General features: G+C 39.8%; 1 protein-coding gene across 1 annotated transcript in view; it reads left to right on the top strand.

Moving 5' to 3' along the window:
- The window catches only part of CERS3 (ceramide synthase 3), a 90248-nt gene that overhangs the window by 27467 nt on the left and 39265 nt on the right, over positions 1-23516 (top strand). Inside the window, exons 8-9 of the mRNA XM_003788634.1 lie at positions 2607-2713; positions 14859-15012. Coding sequence (XP_003788682.1) covers positions 2607-2713; positions 14859-15012 — 261 coding nt within the window. The remainder of the gene's footprint in view (positions 1-2606; positions 2714-14858; positions 15013-23516) is intronic.

Consider the following 23516-nt stretch of genomic DNA (forward strand, 5'->3'; position numbering starts at 1 on the left):
TCAAAAAAAAAAAAAAAAAAAAGGCTAATAATTGACTATAGGTTGATATGGAAGAAATTAAATTTAATAGAATCTTGTTCTTCTAGATTGAGGGTCAGGAAACTTCTTGGTAAAGGGCCAGATAGTAAATCCAGTTTTGTGGGCTGCATATGATCCTTGTTCCATATTCTTCTTTGTTTTTTCTTTTTTCTTTTTTTAAAATACCCTTTTAAAAATGTGAAAATTATCATTAAGGGCTGATCAGCTTTAGCCCAGAGTCTGGAAGGTAATTTGCCAGACCTGTTGTAGAAATAACCAGAAGCCATTTCAAAGCAAATGACTACTGTAAAATGTTCTCTGCATACAGAATTTTGTTTCTACCTTGTATGTAAGGAATGAAACATAATTAGACATGTAAATTCCCTCCTAAAGGTCAAGATTATTAAATATGCTTCAGGGTAACAAACCACTTAGCAAAAGAAGGGTTGTGCCAGCGTTTCATGTGGTGCTTTGTGAACAGGGTCATCTCTGCTGTAATTGCCTCCCTATCTGACTGTATCTCAGTAACCCTGACTGAAAATTAAGACCACATTGGCCCTGACTTAAGAATGTCATACTACCCTCTTGCTTCTAATCCCTCATGTTCAATGGCCTTTGTTGTGTGTTCAATGTGCAAACAGTGTCTTTATACTGTTTAAGGGGCGTTAGACATTCATGCTGGGAACAAACACTAGACTGTCCCCACCCAACCCTCCTAATCACCACCATGACATGACTCCCTAAGTGGCTTAGGCAAATCACTTATCGTTTTGTTCTCTATGCCCAGCTGTAACATGAGAAGTCATATATATATTCCTTAGGGTAGATTGTGAAGTTTAGCTCATTACTGTTTGAAAATGTTCTGAGATTCTTAGGTTAAAAAAAAAAAAAACAAGAAAAATTAAATGTCAAACTTAGAGGTCCCTTCATGGGGAAATTGTAAGAACAACTTCATTTTGTCAACGATCATGAATCATTCTTGATTTCCAAGTCGTGATCTAACTTGAGGTTCAATGAGCAGGACTGGTACCTCCCACCAGCTGGTGGTAGAGGCAACATTGAGTGGTGGCAGCGGCCTGTTTTTCGATATTCTCTCAGGGTGCATTTCCCACCACTTTTCTGCATGGTTTGTTTCATGTTTGTCCTCTTGGTCAGGTTCTAATTGAACCCAGACATGGCACAACTTCTGTCCCCTGCTTCCTTGAGATGGAGCCCATTAAACTTTCAGATTTTCAAGACAGCTAGTGGGTCATTTCTTAGCTCTTTCTTTGTGAGGAAAAAGAGTCTCGACAGTTACAATTCCCACTCAGATGCACCCTTTGGCTTCTTCCTGCATCTTCCTGATCCTCTCTGACTATCCACATAGTGGACCCTGAACCTAACACTTTAACAATGTCCTGACTGAAACTTAGCAAAGGAAAGGGGTGAGTGTCTGGACTTTCACCATTATATAGTCCAGAATGTCTTGTGCGTAGGTTTTACCCTCATAAGTGAGTTTATGGAAGTCCCTCCCACACTTAGACGTATCCTTGGCTGACCTCTGACCCTTCCACAGTTGCCTGCTCCATTGCATTTGTGAACTCTGGCCTTGCTCCCTGTGTCTGGCTCCTGTCCCCTAGGCACACCAGCCTTCTGTGTCAGCAACTGAGCTGTTCCCTGTGAGCCTTCTGGCAACAACTTCCTTCCCCAATCTTACTATACTCCCCTTGATAAGTGTGGCAAAGTATGGAAAATGCCATGTAAGCCCTTCCTGAAGGGTAAATATGTTGTCACTTTTGTTTTAAAAGGACCTTTAGCCTCCAGGGTGACGTAAGTTCTAAAGCAGCCCAAGTCTAAGCCAAGCTCCTAGATGGATAAGCTGTACCCCAACAACTCCTACCATGTCGTACCCTCACCTCTCACCAGAAACCTTCCCCTTCAACCTTGGGCTCGACTGGATAATGCGGTAGAGAATTCGCATCCATTAACCTTCTACTACCATTCCACAATACTTTCTGTAATTGTTTTGCTTCAGCTCAGATAGTATGAGCAATATAGACTAGCGGAAAGTAAGCAGGAAAAATCAAGTGCTTGCAACTTTATTTCTACCTGAAAGTTGCCTCCTGACTCCACCGCTTTCACTTGTAGACCTGTTGCTTGCAGCATTCCCATCCCGGCCCAGCCCAATACAGCACACCTGTTCTAACCTTTCTTCAACTCAGGTCTCCTCTCACGTAAATGAAGATATTAAATAAATACCCAGAATAAAATGCACACTAAAATTGACTGTGCTAACTTACAGAGTTTTTGAAAGACAAGAGTAATATTACAGTCATCTTAATGCATCTTTTTAAAACATAATATTATGGAAAATGTGAACCATATGGTAAGATAAAGGAAATAGTATAATGGACCCATCAGCTTTAACGGTTATCAGTATGACCCATCTTGTGTAATGTACTACCACATCTGTACCCCTCCCCCACTTTCCATTAAGATAGTTTTGCAGCAATTCCTAGAAATCAGATCATTTCATTTATAAATGTTTAATTTTAAAAATGTATACTACTTTCATTTTATCTGAATGCTGTTTCTTTCTTTATTTGCAGTCTGCTAAGATGTTTTCTTATGCCGGATGGAGGCAAACTTGCAACGCCCTGTTTTTCATCTTCTCCGTCTTATTTTTCATCAGCCGCCTCATTATTTTTCCCTTCTGGTGAGTAGACAGGCCATGTGCCCTGCCCTTGGTCAGTGCCCAGAGGTAGACTTGGCACTTGGCTGCTGTCAGAGGATTGCCCTTTCTTTCTATATGTGGGTCTCCAGTTATTCATGCTAAGTGCAATAGGAGAAAAAAATATGACAGAGCCATTTTTATAAATAATTAAAACAACACTCTTCAGTATGGAAAAGGCTTATTACAGTGGGAGATGGAATATGTGTAATCCAATGGGCAAGCAGCCACTCTTATTCTGTGTCTTCTTTGATGAATAGGGATCTTTCTTCGTGATTAACAGCTTTTTAATGAAAAGCGTTTGGCCAATCATCATTTCTCTAAAAGAGAGGCATGTTCCGTGTTACAATAATTATAGCCATTACTTGAATGCCAGCCAGCAGATTAGGTCCTTTTCACATCTTGGGCCCTGTCTATACCACAAATCAGGAAGATGGATACTTTCACTCCCACTTCACAGATAAGGAAAGTGATACTCGCTGCACTCTCCAGGACCACTCGCATTGACAGAGATTTGAATGTCCTTTTGATATTGAATGGCTCTTAATCAGTCTGTTGGTTTTATTTACCCAAGGTATGGCAACGAAGAGTGGGTATTGTGTCTCTGATGACGTTCATTTCTTTGGCAAGCATAATTTTTCATGTGTTGATTGACAGAAACCAGAGTAAACATGCCTGGAAGTATTAGATGGTTTAGAAGGAACAGCCTTTAACCAACCAGAGTTTGGGGCTAGTCTGGGAACTTTGGATTCCCTCAACAGAAGAATTAGTGCTATTGAAGATCCTAGATCTGGGGGAAATGGATGGAGAAGTTCCAGGCTTAATTCCAAGGTTGAGAGCATCCAGGAAAGCCTGGCCAGAGAGGCAAATGGGTCCCCTCCCTGTGGAAGCCAGCTGCATTCTTTACCATCCCTTGATTTAACCTCATAGGCATTTTCTAGAGAGGAGCAGCAGAACACAGAGGTCACCATAACATAACAACCCTTATTTCCAGTTCATGGATGTAAAAGTCAGGCCTGGATTAAAATCCTGGTTCCCCACTTAAATCTTGATCTTGAACAGGTTGCTTGCCTTTGTGTGCCTCAGTTTTCTCATCTGTGAAATGGAAATAAGAGTTGTTATGAGGCTTAACTGAGGTAATACATATAAAACAGTTTAGAAAAATGTCTGGCAGATAACAAAAGACAGTAAATGCTTCCTATTATTAAAATTACTAATGAGTATCTCAGAACCTGGAGTTCAATCTAGAATCAAATGTAAGATACATATTTGAGATACTTTCCTTGGGTAATCAATCACATTAACATCACTTTTGCTGTGACTGAGCAGGGATGTTTGTGAAATTGTAGTACTGTATGATAGAGTTATTGGAAGGTAAGTATTGCCTTGCAGATGTAACCTTTCAGTGCGACTTTTCTGGCACTGTAGATGTAGCATTTTCCCCTCAGTCCCTCCCACTATGTCCCTAAGGCACCACATGTTCCAGTTGTCTGCTGCTGCATAACAAACCATCTGAGAACTTACTTGACTTAAGACAGTGGTAGCCAAACCTTTTCTGTAAGGGCCAACGAATAAACATTTTAGGCTTTGAGGGCCACATATGGTCTTTGTTGCATATTTTTCCTTGTTTTGTTTTGTTTTATAACCTTTAAAAAATGTACCAAGCCTTTCTTAGCTCATGGGCTATGCAAAAACACGTTGCAGAATATACATACAGATCATAGTTTACAGACCCATCCCTTAAGACTACAACATCTATTGATTATTATTATTATCTCTCATGGCTCTGGAAGTTGATTGGCTTAGGCTAGATGCTTTTCACCTGGAGTCTCTCCTGTGGTTACAGTCAGATAGTGGCTAGAGTTGGAATTTTGTGGAAGCCTTCTTCAGTCACATGGTTGAAGTAATACATATGAAAGCAGTTGGTTAATGCTGGTTGTTGGCTGGGACCTGAGCTGGGACCATCAGCTTGAACAGACGGCCCGTCCACTTGGCTGTTGCCTCATAGTGTGGCTGTGGCATTTCAAGAGCAAGCATCTCAGGAGAGAGCTGGAAGGATGCTGCATCTCCTTTCATTACCGGCCGCAGAAGTCACCATGTCACGTCACTTCCAACCTAATATTCCTCACTGAGGCTGACTCATTATTCAAGGGAAGGGTGATTAGACTCTATTTCTTTATAGGAGCACTTTCAAAGAATTTGTAGACATATTTTGAAAGCATGTGCCATAGCAGTTCTCAGTCCAGGGAAATCTCTGAGAAGCTTACGCAGTTTTGTTGCTCTCTCTGGCTTTTGGTTGAGCAATGGAGAACGTTCATTCACCTGAGACTTTCCCTTGATGTCTCAAAATAAACAACAAGCTTACTCATAAACTGGACACTGTGGGACCGAGTGATTGTGGAAGTGCTGTGCTATTTTCCCTCACACTCTTGACTTTAAAATTTTTGACTTGAGAACTCTTTCTCTCGCCAGCTTTTCTGTATTCCAAGGAGAATTGGTTACATGCTTTTGGCATTTTCTTGATCTTGACAGTGAATTCACCAGCCCATTGCAGAAGGCAGCCAGTACCACTCTTTGCCATCTTCAGGGAGTTGGACTACAAATAAACCGATATTAATAGACTTGACTATAAAAACATTTTTTCCTAGTACAAATATCTCTATACTGATGTTGACTGATTCTCATTCTTCGGAAGGTTGAGAAAAACCTCACCAAGCAATTGGAATTTTGGGAAATCAGTTTTCAGTGGTCTTTGAAAGAATCACTAGATTGCATATAGTGATTCATGTCAGCCAGAGAGGAAGCGTCTCCTCATTGCTGTGTATTTATGGCTCTAGCTTAAATAGTCTTCCCACCAATACAAATTTGTTACACGGTCATCTCGGTGGTGCCAAAGAGGAAAATTTAGTTCCTCATTGTTAGCCTGGCTCCAACCATTTGTCTAAAACTTGTAACTCTGTAAATCCATTTTTCATGGATATTTTATTCTGTCCAAGCTTGTTGGGATTTTACTACAGACCCGTGCAAAACTTCAGACATGTTAGAGATGCCATGGGAGGCAATTTGCAATTGAATCCTCGGTTTTTCCTTCCAACAGCTTGTGTTGCACATTTTCTGGTGAGATATAGAGTAGGGTGGGAAGAAAGCTGAGAGTGTGCCCATCTGAGATTTGTCAGGACGTCTGGAGACAAAGAGCTGTAGCTTGCACATTACACTTGCCTTTCCCTTTCTCCGACTTTTCTTTCATGTCCCCCATCCTCAAGTGTATTTGCTTCCCTGATGGCCCTGCTTTTGTGTTCCTGAAACTGTGTCCTCTGTTCTCCTGTCCTCCTGCCAGGTCTGGGGATCTATTTAGCTGATTCTCAGTCAGTTCCGCAAAAGTTAGTGACATTGGTTTTCTAAACATTGTTTCAGCAACATTAGGCAGAAATTCGTTCGTGTTGGCGTTGGTCAAATGGCTTTAATTGAATTTCCTGGTAATCCTATTTGTTTGCATTTTCATTGGAAACATTTATATTGTAGGCTTACATTGTTTACATTGTATTCCCAACTGTTGTTTGTAAAAAACAGTTTCTGTATTTTTGAATTATGTATCTATCTATTTGAACACTATCCAGATACCCTCAGAGAATCAGAAAGGCTAGAAAGACCTTTCTTAAGGTCAGGTAAACTATTCCCCTGACTTTTTAAATACTTTTTCTCCACAAATAATAAGAACAGATAATGATTCTAGACTGGCTGGTTGAGCTGAAGGGAAGGAACACTCTGTTTTGCTGACTTTGCAACCTGCAGGTTGAGTGTCTGTATCACAGTTGTGTGTAGGTGGCAGTGCGGCTTTTGGCTTTGTTTCTTGAACTCATCACAGCTAGTGTTGTACAATCCAGGGAGAGTGAGGCACAGTGTCTACCCTTCAGGAGTGCATCATGGCAGGAGAGGAGATCTTTATATCTACTCCTTATTCATATAATTGGAAGACTGTTAACATTGATCTGTGATTCTTGTATGTCCCAAGAAAGGAAAAAACAAAACATTTGCAACAATAAATCATGTTCAGATACCTAGTTTCCTTAGCTCCAAGGGCACATAAGCTTGGGTAACGTCTTTCCTTCACCACTGGATCACTGGACTTTGAGATTCAGCTTTTGAAGATCCAGCTATCACTGGGGTAGAAAATGGTACCCGGTGAAGCCCACATAGAGGGAATTTTATAGGTGATGAGATTATATAACTATTAGGAATAGCTAACAGAGAAAGGAGAGTTTAAAAAATAGAGAAAATAAAAGACAAAGCTGAAAGCATCCAACAGTGCTCTTAGTTGACATCACCAGTAAGAACTAAGGATGAAGACAGGACATGGACCCTTCCTTTCCTCTGAAAGTTGGGAATCTTGGTCCTGAGTGATGAGCAGAGGGCAGAGCAGGGTTCTGATGGTGCCATAGTCATCCACTGCTTTGTTCAGTCAGAAAAGGAAAGGAAGGGGGTTGTGCAAAGTGAAAAAGACTGCTGAAGCCAGGCCTCTCCCTTGGGCCACCACTGCAGATGTTTATCTCAGAACTAGACTTTCCACTTACAGACCTGATGAAAGAGACATGCCTTCTCCCACGTGTCCACTGCTCATCCACCAGTGAGCCCTCAGAACTCTCTCCTTACGCCTGCATGCTTGGTGCCTCCTTTATGTTGTTTGCACGTTTATAAAGGACAGAGCTATAGCACATGCCTATAGTTCCAGTAATGCAGGAGGGATGAGCTGAGACCCACGAGCTCAAGCCTGCAGGGAGCCGTGATTGTGTTGCTGTACTCCATCCTAGGTGACAGAGTGAGACTGCATCTTTCTAGAATCCTAGAATAAGGATTTATTCATAATTTGCTCCAGCCCCTTTATTCACTTATTCATTTGTTTAGAAATAATTTCAAGTTTGCAGAAAAATTGTGTTTTATAGAGAACTCCTGTATGTACTCTGTACCAGTTAGCATTTTATTTTACTTTGTTATTTCTTCTCTCCACCCCCGCCATGTATGTAAGCATATACTTTTTTCTGAACCGTTTGAAAGTTGCAAACATCAACCAAATAATTCTTTGTGCCCTAAATACTTCTGTATGTATTTCCTAAGAACACAGACATTCTCTTACATAATCACAGCATAGTTAACAATTATAGAAAATGTAGCCATCAACCTTCTGTGTTCCAATTTTGTCAGTCAATTGAATGATGTCTTTTTATTGCTTTTCTCTCCCTCACTGCTTGGATTGAGCATTTAGTTGTCACTCGTCTGGCACAGTTGCTTCTCTTTCTTTGTCTTTTATGTCATTGGGATTGTTGAAGCATTTAGACCCCATATTTATTTTTCAGATGAAGAGTTAAGGTATTTCCAGGATCATTCACAGCTGATTACAGAACCAAGAGGCAGACCATCTGAAACACAGAGCAGATATGTTTCAAATTACATTAGTGAGCTGGGTGATTAGGAGTGGCATCATTTGTTTTTGCTAAATATCTCTTTTTTTCAACCACATAGTCATTTTGAAATCTAAGAGATCTCTGATGTAGACAATTGCTCACCTGTAGAACCAGTGTTTGTTATCCTAAAAGGGCTTAATGCTCATACCTATAATTAGCAAGAAAAAAAAGACATTTCAGTTTCTATTTTTATTAGAAAAATTCATTTTTTTTTTTTGTTTTTGGAGACAGGGTCTCATTTTGTTGCTCAGGCTAGAGTGCCATGGCATCAGCCTAGCTCACTACAACTTCAAATTCCTGGGCTCAAGCGATTCACCTGCCTCAGGCTCCTGAGTAGCTGGGACTACAAGCACCTGCCATGATGCCTGGCTAATTTTATACTATTTTTGGTAGAGACACAGTCTTAGCCTTGTTCAGGTAGGTCTCAAGCTCCTGAGCTCAAGCAATCCTCCTGCCTCAGCCTCCTAGAGTGCTGGGACTACAGGTGCCTGCCATGATGCCTGGCTAAATTTGTACTATTTTTGGTAGAGACACAGTCTTATATGGTGCTGTCACCCTACTCCTTTGAGCCACAGGCACCACCCCCAAAATACAATTTTTTTGATGGATGTCTTATCTAGCCCAGAGAAACCAGCTGTTAATTATTGTAACACTGAAGTTTATTCAAACCATATAAACTCCAGTGATTGAAAGAGTTAAGACTGAGAACAAACCTGGAAGCAGAAAAGGTTAAGCTTTGCAATCCAAGGGCACAGTACTAGTAGTTTACAGTTTGGAAAGATCAAAGTCCAGGGAACAGGAGCAGAGTGGTTCTAAAAACTGAGGAGTACAGCAGTCTTTTGACATTCTCTGTGAACAGGAAAGTTCTATTCAGTTACTGTAAGATGGTGATTGACAGTGAAATATGAGCATGTGTTCATGCATGTGTCTGCACGTGTGTGAGGGAGCAAGCTGAGAAGGGCAGATGGGTTTATTTTTTTCCTTTTCCCCATTCTTCTTCTATGTAACAAAGAAGAAGAAATTAGATTAAGAGATTGGAGCAAAAAAAAAAAAAAAAGAGAGATTGGAGCATCCTTTAGTGAGGTCCTGAAAATCTAACTGCAGGACCATAACCTGCAGCACAATAGCCATCATGGCTACACCCCTCTGATCTCTAGTCCTATACCTGGGCCTCCTGCCCCCATCTTTTTGAAAAGGGCATTCAGGCAGCAGAGTCTCTGTTCCTCCGGAGCCTACTTGCCCTCTCTAAAGTGGCTTTCTCCTTTTCCTGTTGGCAGAAAATCCAGCCAGTTCAGCCAGTCTTGTGGGTGCCACTATAACCACATCACTGGTGTCAGTCCCCTGTGGCAGGCACAGGGCTAGGGGAGGAAAAGTGGTAACCATGGTGGCAGTAAGAGGAATTAGAGCTGCCATGTTTGGAGCGGCACTTTTCACATGTCAGCTCACCTAATCCTCCTAACAACTGGATGAGGTGGGTGGTGGTGGTCTCACTTCACAAGAGAAACTGAAGCCTAGAGAGGTTAAGGAACTTGCCCAGTAGGGAACCCTAATTCAAATTTGCAAGGCTCCAGAGCCCATGCCACTGGCCTCTCCTCTCCAACCAGAGCCTCAGCACTTTCAGAAGGCAGTTTAAAATAGGCTATATGTCTCCCAGGAGCCTCCCAGTCTGAAGGGGATGGAGGGGTGGGGGCAGTTCCACCCAGTGGCTGAGGAACGAAGGCTCAGTAACTTGCGCACATTCAAGAAATAAGTAGCATCAGGCCTTGAACCCAGCTCTGATGATTCTGTGCCATGTGTATCCCTCCTCTTTCTAAAACCAGAAAAGCTCCCAGCTGCTCCTACAATGAAGATGGCGACCTTGCCTTCATGTGCAAGGCCTACCTAAGGGCTTCATTCGCCTTTCCCACCCTACCTGATGCCACCTTTCCCTGCTATTCCTCTCTCCTAGACCACACTGGTCTCCTCACAGCAATTGAGCTTTCCTTGATCCCCGTACCTGAGAGCCTTTGTGCATGTGTTTCCCTCTAACTGGAATCTCAGTTCTCTTCCTTTCCTCAACTCAAGGAGCAGGGAAGTTCAGTCAGAGCCCTACGAGGTAATGCCCCATCCTTTTTCTCATTTCTTGCAAGGATCATAATGAACTATTTTGTGTTCAGCTAATTATTCACATTTTCTAATAGATGGTGTAAAGGAGATATTTTTTAGTAAATTCCTTTGTCAACTTTGACACTGATGAATTCCTAATAAGGGACCAAGTAAGGGGTAAACCTCTGGGCTAGTTCAGAGGAGGACATGGAGATGAAGGTGTCCTGGCCACTGCCTTAGGAAAGCTTGCCAGCTAATGAGGAGGGGTGGGCCTGGGGGAAGGTCAGATGTTCAGGGGCGACCAGAATAGCATGGAGACTTTTGTTGTCAAGGGGCCTGTGTTTATGGAGGATAAGAGGTTCAGCTGAAAAGGGGAAATATATTCTTGTCAGAGAGAGAACAGAGCAAGGCACAAAGTTACCTAAGGACCTAGAAACCCAGAGTAGAATATAAGCTTTCCATATATTATTTCCATTTATTCCCGTTAATAACTATAAATGTTGGCACCACACTATAAGTCCTACTAATTTCAGGGGTTTTCATTCCTTTCATTCATTGCTATATTCCTGGTTCCTACCAAGTGCCAAGTAGCACTTTGGTAGATGTTCACTACATATTTATTAAAAGAATAAGGTAAGTACTATTTGCTTCCATTTTACTAATGAAAAAAAAACATAAGAAGTGATATAAGGTTACATAGCCTTGTGAGTAGTAAATCCAGGATTTTAAGAAAATATGGGTAAATGTGTTTTATATGGATAGGGATGAAAAAGATCTTTTAAAACATAACATGTAAGCTAGATAACAGAAGAAACAATTGAAGAATTTGATTACAAAAGTATTTTTATGATGAATGGGCCAAAAGATCATAAACAAAGTTGAAAGAAAATATTGGACTATGTAAAGATATGTAACATCATTAGAAAATAGTGCTGATATCCTTAAAATATATGAATCAACATAATAAATAAATGTTCTAATAGAAAAATGGACAGAAACCATGAAGAACCAGTTCACAAAAGAATAAATATAGATAACCAAATAAAATAACCAATAAAGTATATAAATATATGTAATATATAGTCACTTCACATGAAAGAAAAACATAAATATAAACAGTGCTCTATTATCTTAGAGACTGACAATATACAATGTTGGTCAAAGAGGAAGCAGATACTCTTATTTATTGGATGCAAGAATATATAAATTGGTACATATAGTCTTGTTAGAAAGCAGCCTAGTATTGTATTTCAAACTGTAAAATGAGCCTACTCTTTAATTTAGGATTTTAGCCATTATAAGGGGGCAATCAAGCAATTATATCAAAATGTTTTTACAAATAATTCTTAACAGTGTTCTTTCTAATATGATGAATATTTGGGAGGAATTTAAATGACTATCAATAAGGGCTTAAATTATAATATATCTATAAAATGGATTTCTGTGTAGCCCTTACATGGAATGACATATATATAGTGGAGGTTGGAGAACTATGGCTCATAGGCCAAACTCAGCCTCCTCCCTGGTTTTATTGATAGTTTCACTGGAACACTGCCACACTCTTTATGTGTGTATTGTCTGTGCATGAATTAGTTTATGTGATAGCTGTCATGTGGCTGCTTTCATACTGCAGTGGCAGAACTGAGTAGTTGCAGCAGAGACCAAATGACTCAGAGGCCTGGAATATTTATCTGTCCCTTTACAAAGATTCCTGACTCCCCAATCTATAGCTGCATTCATTGACATAGAAACCTCTCTATAACATATTGTTATTTTTTAATTTTTTAAATCCATATCCAATTTTCCAATAAAGTAATATATTATTGATACTAAAATCACATATATAGTGTGATCCCTTTGTGTAATCATGTGGTGATGGGGGAGCAAAAAAAGCACCTTAAGGAAAGTCTTTTTAAGAGAGAGATCTTAAATTATGTTCAAGAGAATATTCTGGGTTATTTGTGAGCTATGTGATTTTCCTTAACCTCTTTTTATATATTTTTAATAATTCCTAAGTTCCTGAAAAGCAAAAGAGGGCTATTACATTTCCATTTTAAAAATTTATTTTATTTATTTATTTATTCATTCATTCATTCATTTATTTGAGACAGAGTTTCACTCTGTTGCCTAGGTTAGAATGCCGTGCTGTCAGCCTAGATCACAGCAACCTCAAACTCCTGGTCTCAAGGGATCCTCCTACCTCAGCCTCCAGAGTAGCTGGGACTATATGCATGCATCACCATGATACCCAGCTAATTTTTCTATTTTTGGTAGCAACAGGGTCTCACTCTTGCTGAGGTTGGTCTTGAACTTGTGAGCTCAAGCAGAACTCCTGACTTGGCCTCTCAGAATGCTGGGATTATAGGCGTGAGCCACAGCACCTAGTCTGTTGTTACATTTTTAAATAGAAAAGTAAACTTCAGAAATAATTGCATAAATAAAATGAATAAATAGCTAATATCTTTATTATATAGAGTATATATAATTGTCTTTTGAGCAAAGCAGTTGAAGTGATAACTCACCAAAGAAGAAATAGAGCTTCTAAAGTATTTTTCTTTATACTGTGTGTTTTCCTTTTGGAAAATTTTTAGTTGTACATTTTATTGCACTAATAGTTGCATTTTTCATAAAGAAAATGTTGTGATTATAATTATGTTTGATGCATCTGTACTCCATTTTTCGTTATCATCAGTAATTCTTATTTAGTTACAAAAAAATCGAGCTTCTAAGCAGACATAAGGGAACTGTCAAAGCCTTAAAAATAATGTAAGTGGAAGTGCTTTGTCTTTTAAATTAGCAAATTTTAAATTTATTTAATATTGGTTGAGTGTTCAATGAAACATTTTTTAAATACATTGCTGGTGGCCTTATAAGTTACTATAATTTTGGAAAATAGTTTGGCAATGTTTTAATACCTTTTAACATAAACCTTGAATTTATGTATTTCTTCAGTACATCTTGAAATAGTAATCTCACATTTAGGAATATACACTTCCAAAGAAATAATATTTAATTTATAAAAGACTATACACCAAGCTGTTTAAACATTGTAAAATGTCTTTCCTTTAGCGCTAAATGGAATTGGACATAAAACCTCATAAGTGCCACGTTACCTAACTCTCCATAGGATAATACTGAGTGCTAATGAGGGTGAGTTCTCATGCTTTGCCGGTAGGGATGCAAAGCAGCCACTTTGAAAAACGTTTTTTTCACTTCTTATAAAATTAAACATATACTTACCGCATGGTATTTACCCTTGAGAAATGAAAACTTCTGTTCACAGATAAACACACACATGAATGCTTATAGCTGTTCTACTCAAAACTGTTAAAACCTGTAAACAACCTAAATGCTCATTGGTGGGTGAACAGAGAAACTGTGGTACATTCACACAATGGAATACTCCTCAGTGATGAAAAAAGGCCACGCTCCTGCTGCCCACACTTGCCTGGATTATAAAACCATCCCGCTGAGCAAGCCTCAAAAGCTCACACGCTGTGTGATTCCGCTTGTATGTTCTTGAAAAGATAAACCAGAGGACAGAGAGCAGATAAGTTCTCCAAGTGTTTGGGGGAGGGTGTGACACCAAAGGGACAGTGACAGAAGTTTTCTGGTGTGATGGACTGTTCTGTGTCCTCATGGCGGTGGTGGTGAGACAGGCCTGTACATTACAATTTGGTGAACTGTACACCAAGAAACAGTACACTCTACTGTGTGAGGGTTAAAAAATAAGATTAAAATAAATCTGTATAGAAAAAAAGCTGGAAGATAGTGCACAAAAATTGCAGTATTGTTTGTTTGAGGTAATGGTGTTACAGACAGTGTTCTTTCTTTTTCTTATTTTCTCAATTCTACGTGAACAATTTTTTTATCACTAACATAATATAAATAAATGTGTCAAATGTGTCTAAAATCATAGTAGTGCATGAAGTTTGGGGAAGGAACAAATAGCTCTTCGTATTGCAGGAACGTCTGAAGACAATGCATCTTGGGTCACTAGGGTCAGTTCAAATCATGTCCAGCAGTCTAGCTATGAGATTAATGAAGCATGCAGTTTGCTTTAGGAGGTAGAAGTAGAAGTAGTCATAGCTTTTTTCCTTTGTTAAAAACCTCTTTTATTTGGAAAATTTACTTCTGTAGACTTCTCCATTCACCTTTGGGACCAAATAAATGAAAATAAATCATAACCATGTAAACATGCATTACCACATTAGTTTTTCTCCCCTCCCAACACAGACACATACACTCACACACACACTCACACACACACACCAGAAATTAAGTACAATTTTCTGTTGGCAAAGAAGAAACTGAAGTACAGAAACACTAGTTTAAACAGTAGGCATTAAAAATGCCATTTGCTTTTCACCCAGAAGACAAGATTGTACTATTTTGTTGCTTGCCAATAATGATAATAAAGATAACAAAGATAATACTGTCATAACTTTTCTCTTGAGAATGTCCTGGGCTTCGTTAGAAATGAAATAAATGTTGTATGTCTTAGGGAGAGAAAGTCTTTGCTTCCTTACTGAAAATTCACAAGTGCTTTGGCTATAACCAAGTTCTCCTGTCTGTCCGTTTTCCAGGATTTTGTACTGCACGCTCATCCTGCCTTTGCATTACCTCGAGCCTTTCTTTTCATACATCTTCCTCAACCTGCAACTCATGATCTTACAGATCCTTCATCTTTACTGGGGTTATTTCATCGTGAAGATGCTCAAAAGATGTATATTCACACAGGTAAGTGCTGTCCAAACATTGATCATATTGTAATAACATTGGAAGACACTACATCTTGGGTCACTAGGGTGGCCCAAGGGTCACATTGCTCTTAACAAGCAAGCTTCACTGCCTGATTAAAGGTGAGGCCTAGACAGTGGAATGGTCAATTTTATTCATAGTTTTAGCCATAATTCTTTTTGAAATTTTTGATCTTTACTGATAAAAATGCCTCTAAAACAGAGCTAGATTTTTCATAAGTAGATCTCTAAGGTGCTTTGAGAAAATTGCTTTTATTGCAAAGTATGTTATTTTTAAATTTTTAATCCAAAAATTGATATCTGTTTTTTAAAGAAACCCCCAAGGGGTCAAAATTAGCTCTAGTCTGCGGCTGTGAACAGGAATCCCTGATTTCTCCTGCTATACTTTGGAAAAGCTGTTTCCAATTGCAATTTGACAGCAGCTGTGGAGGCTCCCGCAGCCCTAACCCATGCAGTTTCTGTGACTTCAGCTGGCTTCATGTGCACTCTGTTTTCCACCGCAGTGGCAAAACTGGCTGTGAAATCAGCTTACTCCTCCAAAGCCGGAAAGCCTCTGTTTAGAGAACACTATTTGAAGGCCTGGTTGCACTGCAAGGGGGGAGGAGAGGGCTGGAGGCAGGCATGGAAATTATTAGAGAAACAACTAACAAATCAGTTTGTAACTCTATTTAATAAACATTCAGCCTTTAATGCAACCTTAGTTATTACTAAGGTGACTAATTCTTAGATACTTTACAAATGAAAGTATAGAAGTTCATAGGCCTCCAAAAACTTTTTTAAATCTTAGAGATTAAGAATTTGTCCATCCCATTCCTTACAATCGGCAGGTTCTCAGTAAGTAATTTTGAATATACAAAGGATAAATAATTGGGGGAAAGGAAACAAACCACGCTGTTTGGGGTTAAAGGTACAAAATTATATATTAATCAATTTTGGTCTCCATGTGTTTTCATGGCAGACTGAAAAGAAGTGATTATGATTCTTAAAAATAGAATTCTTTTTGTAATAGTCACAGCTTATTTTCCTTAATTAAATAGTAAGTCATTGCATACACATGCTGAATGAGAAACTTCCACCATTTACTTTTACTCCTGGCACTAACCACTGAGATACGGTGGCCAGCTACTCCTGAATATTTTAAAATAAGAATATCACTATAATGTCAGGACATTAATGTATCTGGAGCCCATATAGCAGGCATCTTGCTGCTTGAGAACGAGGCTTCGTACTGAAACTCATCTGATTACTGTAAAGTGGGTGGTGGTGTGATGAGCCATCAGTCCACTTATCATATCAGGAAATGGCAGGCTGACGTGTTCATTTTGTCATTCTTTTTGAAAACATGAGGAGTGCATCGAGAGGAAATTAGAAGAAGCATCGTATGCTTTCATTTAATGCAAAAGTTTTGAGGTAGACTGTGCTACGGTCCATTATTTCACTTCTAGAAAACACTGTCAACAACGTCCTTTCTGTTTTGTTTTGTTTTTTAATTAAATCATAGCTGTGTACATTAGTGCAGTCATGGGGTACAATGTGCTGGTTTTATATACAATTTGAAATATTTTCATCAAACTGGTTAACGTAGCCTTCACCGCAACAGCGTCCTTTCTGATTCACCTCTGCAAGTTTCAGCTTGCTCAGCTTGTCAGTGTTGCTGGGAAGTCTTCATTTGTTTTCATCTGTGTGGATTTTATGTTTCCTGAATTTTGTGTGATCAAAACTTTCATAATGACCTACATATTTCTTTTTTCTTTTCTTTTCTTTTTTTTTTTTAAATTGAGACAGAGTTTCACTATGTCACCCTCAGTTGAGTGCTGTAATGTCACAGCTCACAGCAACCTTAAACTCTTGGGCCCAAGCGATTCTCTTGCCTCAGCCTCCCAAGTAGCTGGGACTAAAGGCACCTGCCACAATGCCTAGCTATTTTTTGGTTGTAGCTGTCATTGTTGTTTGGAAGGCCCAGGCTGGATTTGAACCTGTCATTTCCAATGTATGTGGCTGGCACCTTAGCCACTAAGCTGTAGGCACTGAGCCTGAACTCCATATTTCTTAAGAGAATTTGATCATCCTTAAGCTTTTATTCTCTTCTTTCTAAATATCATCCTGGGTCCTAGCCAAGAGTCAAGCTTGTCTCTGTGAAGTCTTGCACTGGTGAATAGCCAAGATGGGCAGAGGGAGCCAGGATGAAGAGGTTAGCCCCGTGGCAAACTCCCCTCGCCATCTGCAACTCAACAGGCAGTATCTCTTAAGTTCATAGAAGACACTTTACATACGCTGAACTGTTTTAGTTAAAAAGAAGCACTAATAAGCACAAGGAAACTGAGGCCTCCACCAAATTCACACAGCAAGTTTATACCTAAGCCAAGACGAGAACTTGACTGCCTAAACTTGCAATACTTCACCTTTTAAAATTATTCTTCATTTCAATTAAGGGCAGAAAATTAATAACCAGAAATAACCAGAAAATTAATTTAAAGTACTTATATGGAATTTTTAAAAAGTGAGTAGTGAGTACCTAAACAGATCGAGTAATCAAGATGTTAGTTTAAAAAGAAGCACAAATCCTTTCACTTGTAAACTTTTTAAAAGTGTAAGAAAATGTTTTGTTAATTACTTTTTTAAATCCCAAATCAATTTCAAGTAAAGTAGTTAGGTAGCTAAGAGTACAGGCTCTGTGTAGATCCCAACCTCTGCTCTCCTGTTTAATGGCTATGTGATTCTGGGATTATTAGTTCTATTCATTGCCTCAGTTTTCTCACCTGTAAAATAGAGATGGTGATGTTAGTACCTGCCCAGAAGGATAAAGCCCTCAGGATAGTGTCCGGCACACAGTCAGCACGACACCTGTTAGCTGCCATTATCATTCTCAGCATTACCACTTAGGCAGCTCCTTTCTACAAATCATAGGCCTGTGAATGGGAAGTTTCCTGACTTGCCTCTCAGCAAGCCTCTTCCTCTTGCTTAGAGTGATGGGGCTGCAGCTGGTATCAGAGTCAGAGAGTCCTTGACAGTTTTCTAAGCTGTCTTCTGCCAATTGACTTTCAGGGCTCACATTCAGGTGATCATTTTTGACACATTATCTCAGATATCAACAGATTAGGAAAAGAATACAAAACTGTAGCATCCAAAAAGTCTCCAAGTCTTTTTTGGTAATAGCAAGACCAAAGGCAAAACTGCACTTTGCTGAGCAACATTTCATAAACACATCCCAAAGACTGGTGATTAAAGGATCATAAAAATGTTATCAGTTCATATTTTCATATTTCTGACCATTTATTTGGATTAACTAGTTTTATCTTTATTCAAGAAACAGCAATGGAAATTGTCAACTTGTAATGATAAAAATACTGTGCTAAGTTGCTTAGCTTAAAGAATTTAAAATCTGAATAGTTGTCCACACTCTGCAGCTCAGCCACTAAATAGAATTCCTATAGAATTGTAGAACTGTCTACCACGATGCTGGGGCTCTTCTCGGGAAGCCTTGCTGTTGTATTATGGTTCACCACATGCACCCATCCACATGAACTGGTGTTGCCTTAGAGTCTCATGGTAACTCTGTGAAGCAGCTATTATTATCCCTCTTTTATAGAGGAAGAGAAGAAGGGCAAATAAGGAAGTCACCTGAATGCCTAACGTCACACAGCCGGAGAATTCACACCCTTGAAGCTGGCTCTTCAGAGCCCATGTTGCTAATACTGTGTTTCTCTGCAGTTACCCAGCAGTTTGGTATTTGTGCACATATGGGCTAAAAACACAAGTGACACGTATTTCATGTGTGTGTGGTGTGTGTGTGTGTGTGTGCGCTTATCTGGCTGTGCATTTAGTGTAGCTTATGCCCAGTTCTTATACTGGTACCTTTAACATGGATCAGGTATCTTTTTTATCATTACTTTATAAGTAATCAATGGATTGATTTTGACTCTTCGTAGAAGGCACTCTAGAAAAACACCATGAAAGGCATGCCCATTAAAAGATTTTATTGCTTAAAGCAATCATAAGGTTTTTTTTTTGTTGTTTGTTTTTTTGAGACAGAGTCTCAAGCTGTCACCCTGGGTAGAGTACCATGTGTCATATCCAGGAGTCTCTCAAAGACCAAATCATCAAACAATTCAAATTAAAGAGAAGTCCTTTTATTGAAGAGCTGGCCAGCGACTGCCTCAGTGTTCCAACATGGGGTTTCTGAGAGCAGCCCAAGTTGTCTGAGGCTCTGACTTTTATAAGGCAAAATTTTTCTGGTGGGCAAGCAAGCATAGTTACAGAAGTGAAAAATTGCAGTTAGGGGGATCACGAAGGTAAGGCTTCGTCAGTTTATACAATGCTATGATCACAAGAGCAATTAGCAATTTTTTCTTTACAAAGCAGGTGTAATCTACAATGTCCTATGGTAATGTAGGAAAGGGGACTCACACATGATCATAAAAAACTATAATCGTAAGGGCTACATGGTCAGTAACTTACATTACTAACAATTTTAGCTAAAGGCATTTACAGTTACAATGGGCGGGAAAACAAAAGGAACTACTTTTGAAGGTAAAAAGGAGCAAATAATAAAGTGGAGTCAAACTTGCTCTTTTAACATTTCCATGTCATATACAGATGGCATGAAGACCACCTTAACATAATCATGAATGTTGTTGTCACAAGGGTAGTTAGTGATTTTCTATACAATATTAATAATTTTAACAGTTTTACCCAGGTACACTTAAAATATGATGCAATGGGCGGGGAGGCAGGTGGAACCATTTTTTTTAAAAAAGCAATAAAATAACAAAGCAACAGAATGGAATCAGGCCTGCTTTGCTTTCCCACTGATCCTCAGCAGCAAAAATTATAACAAAATGGAGTTAGACTTGCTTCTCTTTTACCTTAACATGTGGGTCACAGGTCAGAGCAACCCCCAACTCTTGGGCTTAAGTGATTTTCTTGTCTCAGCCTCCCAGGTAGCTGGGACTACCGGCACCCGCCACAACAGCTGGCTATTTTTGTTGTTGTTGTAGTTGGCATTGTTGTTTAGCACAATAGTTTTGAACCCACCAGCCTTGGTGTATGTGACTGGTCCCCTACCCACTGAGCTATAGGTGCTGCCTAATCATAAGTTTTTATGAGAATAAAAAAAGGAAAGGGTAGAGTTGTTTCAAAAAGTAGAAGTTGAATAGGCAACCACCTGCATGGCTCTGAGATAATAAAAGCAAGGAAATGCGCTATGGGTGAGAGGGCAGGGCCCAGTGGGTAAACTGGCCTCTTTCCAGTTCTCTTGCCCCCACAGAGTTACTGCTGTTTTGCCCTTGACCTGGAGGTCTCTGGATTAGAAGCACAGATGAAACAGGTGCTCAGGAGAAGACCCAATTATGCATTCATAATTTGAGGTGGAAGCAACACTGAACTAAAAGGAGGGTTCATTTGACAAATGGGGAAGTGGAGCCTTGGAGGGGGCAAGGACTTCCTGAGGTCGTGTGAGCCAGGACTACGCCCATCTCAGTGTGGTGGTTTCCCCTCAGATCACTTTTTCTGTACCCTAGGACAACATTATTCAGGCATCTTCTTATAACAGGATGTGCAGTATCTTTTTCCAAGCTATTTGGAAGTTCTTCTGTCTCTTTTTATAGAATGACTCCTCTTTCTGTGAGCATAGTGGTGACACCACATGCAGATGCTGTGGTCCCTTCTCCAGTGCAGATGACAACAGTGTGTCTTTTGAGCTCTAATCCCAGGCAAAACTGACCTCGGAAAATGGAATGGAAAAAGATTATGTTAGGATTTTTAAATAAGTAAAACAGTATTTTATTTCAGTTTCCTCCAGTCCACCCTCTGTTTCTTTGGAAGTAGGTAGGCATGGAAGGCAGCTGGGTGCCAGCAGCTGTGGGGACAGTGATAGGAAGATGAGGCTCCAGCTGTTGCACGTCTGTTTAAGGCATCTTGTGACTGACTTCATTATGTGAAGGATTTTCCTTATGCACTTTATACACATTAGCTCCCTCATGCAAACTCTTAGATTTCTTGTCTAATGTGTTTTCTAACAACGGCTTTCAAAACACTAGTTGTTTTGAGGCACTGGATTCCTCAAGATGTGGCCTGTAGGCATCTGAAGCAGTTGTAAAATGAAGGGACTTGTGAAGGAGGAGATCTGTGTCCTGAAAGCCCAGTGATCCCGTGAGGATGCCAGTTCCACCTTCCACTCCTCTAACCCATATGTAGACTATAGTGTCCCCAGCTGCTGCTCCTATCTTGTTGAAGCAGGAAAGGAATTTGAGGGATGGGAAGGATCTGGGTCAAAAGAGGTAAAAGAGACTCTGGAACCCATGATGTAAAAAATCATTTCACAAAAGTGGAATGAATTTGAACATACTGCTGAAAGGAACAGACACTCTCCATTTTATTAGTAGAGAAACAAACACACACACACATAAGTGATGTATATGGTATCTGAGTTGTAGACAAAGAGCACAGGCACAATTCATGGCCTGTTAATAAATCTGCTCATTCAAACCAGGATATGAAAGTTTTATTAATGGGCTCTTGGGCCAAAGAGATTAGTAAAAATAGGTGTGGGGGAGATTCCCGTGGCCAACAGTGTCCCTGTTCATCTCTCTTCTGTGGCACCCTGCCCTGTGGCCGTCTCCTCAACCCCACTACATAAGTCTCACAAGAGACTTTTCTTATGTGATACAAAAGAAACTTTATTCCTGAAAACTCACTCAACATACAGATATGGGTAAGAGAAAGTTTTTCAATCATTTTCATTTTGATTTCTCATGTGGGCTTTAGTGCCTAAGTGATTTATGATGCAGATGGTGTGATCACGTTCTGTTCAGGGAACAGCAAGCATGCCATCTGTGGAACTCAGGACTCTCAAAGGGGCTATGTCCTTCTAGTGGTGTCTCCTCACCATGTGTAACCAGGAAATCCTGAGGAGAGCATCCCTGGGCTCCCACTCTTTACACAGCTCCACAGCCCTTGCCTGACTTAAGACTTGTCCTCTCCAAGAGGCCTTGGCCTGCCTCAGCATTGCTCCAAGCAAGTGGCATGTGTCTGTTACTTGCTCAGTACAAACCTGGGAATGTAGTTGGCTATGCTCAGGGGCTGGTATGACTGACTTAGTCCCCAGAGCCCTGTATGAGGCCTGTCTGTGTTGGGATATGGGCTAAGGTCCAAAGGGCCATATATGGCAGCTACAATGGGTGGCTGTCTATTCAGAAGTGTCCAAACTTTTCTTTCTTTCTGCCACACAGTGGAAGAAGGAGAGTTGTCTTGGGCCACTCATTAAATACATAAACACCAAGGATAGCTGATGAGCAAAAAAAAGGTCCATGCATAATTCTGGTGATAACTGGCACTGCAGACAGGTGTGACAGGCCTCAGATAATCTGCATACAGCCCCTGGGCTTCAGATTCATCCCTGGGCCCTATAGGATGACTGGACAGTGGCCTCTAAACCTGCCTGCACCTTGTCAGGGTAGGGACTCATGAGGAGCTCACAGTATAGGCTGAATAAAGATTTCTCACACCAGGACTAGTAAGTAGTAAACAATTTATTTTATTTTATTTGAGAAAGAAAGAGAGAGAACAGGGAGGGAGTGGCCACAGCACACGAGTGAAGGAGTGGATGTGCTGGAGCAGCAGTGGTTCTCAATCTCCTAATGTTGCAACGCTTTCTTTCTTTCTTTCTTTTTTTTTTTTTGTTTTAACCAGTGTGAAGTTATAAATATGGTATAATTCCATCTTCAACAGAATATTTTCTTTTTTATTAAGTCATATATACATAGATCGTGAATACATTTATGCCTTTGTGGGATTCAATGTGTTGATTATTTGTACAAATTGGAGTGCTTACATCCTACTAATTAACATAGCTTTCACCACATTTATTTAATCATGGTGTTAAGACATTTGTGTTCTATACTTGATAGATTTGACTTGTACCCTTGCAATATGCTCCATAGGTGTGGTCCTACCATTAACCCTCCCTCTACTGAATCACCCCACTCCTTCCCACCCCTGTCCCCTTTCCTCCTTCATCCTGGGCTATAGTTGTGATTCATCTTTCATATGAAAGTGCGAGTGATTATAAATTGGTTTCATAGTGGTACTGAGTACATTGGATATATATTTTTCCACTCCTGAGATACTTTACTAAGAAGAATATTTTCCAGTTCTATCCATGTAAACATAAAAGAGGTCTCCATCTTTTTCATTGCTGAATAGTATTCCATGGTATACATATACCACAATTTATTAATCCGTTCATGGGTCAATGGGCACTTGGGCTTCTTCCATGACTTGGCAATTATGAATTGAGCTGCACTGAACAATCTGGTGCAAATATCTCTTTGTTGCCAAATGATTTTTGGTCTTTTGGGTATACACCTAGTAGAGGAATTACAGGATCAAATGGCAGGTCTACATTTAAATCCCTGAGTGTTCTCCAAACTTCTTTCCAAAAGGAACGTACTGGCTTGTATTCACACCGGCAGTGCAGAAATGTTC

The sequence above is a fragment of the Otolemur garnettii genome, unplaced genomic scaffold (genome assembly GCF_000181295.1).
Source record: "Otolemur garnettii isolate 467f Iridium unplaced genomic scaffold, OtoGar3 scaffold00029, whole genome shotgun sequence".
Taxonomy (NCBI): domain Eukaryota; kingdom Metazoa; phylum Chordata; class Mammalia; order Primates; family Galagidae; genus Otolemur; species Otolemur garnettii.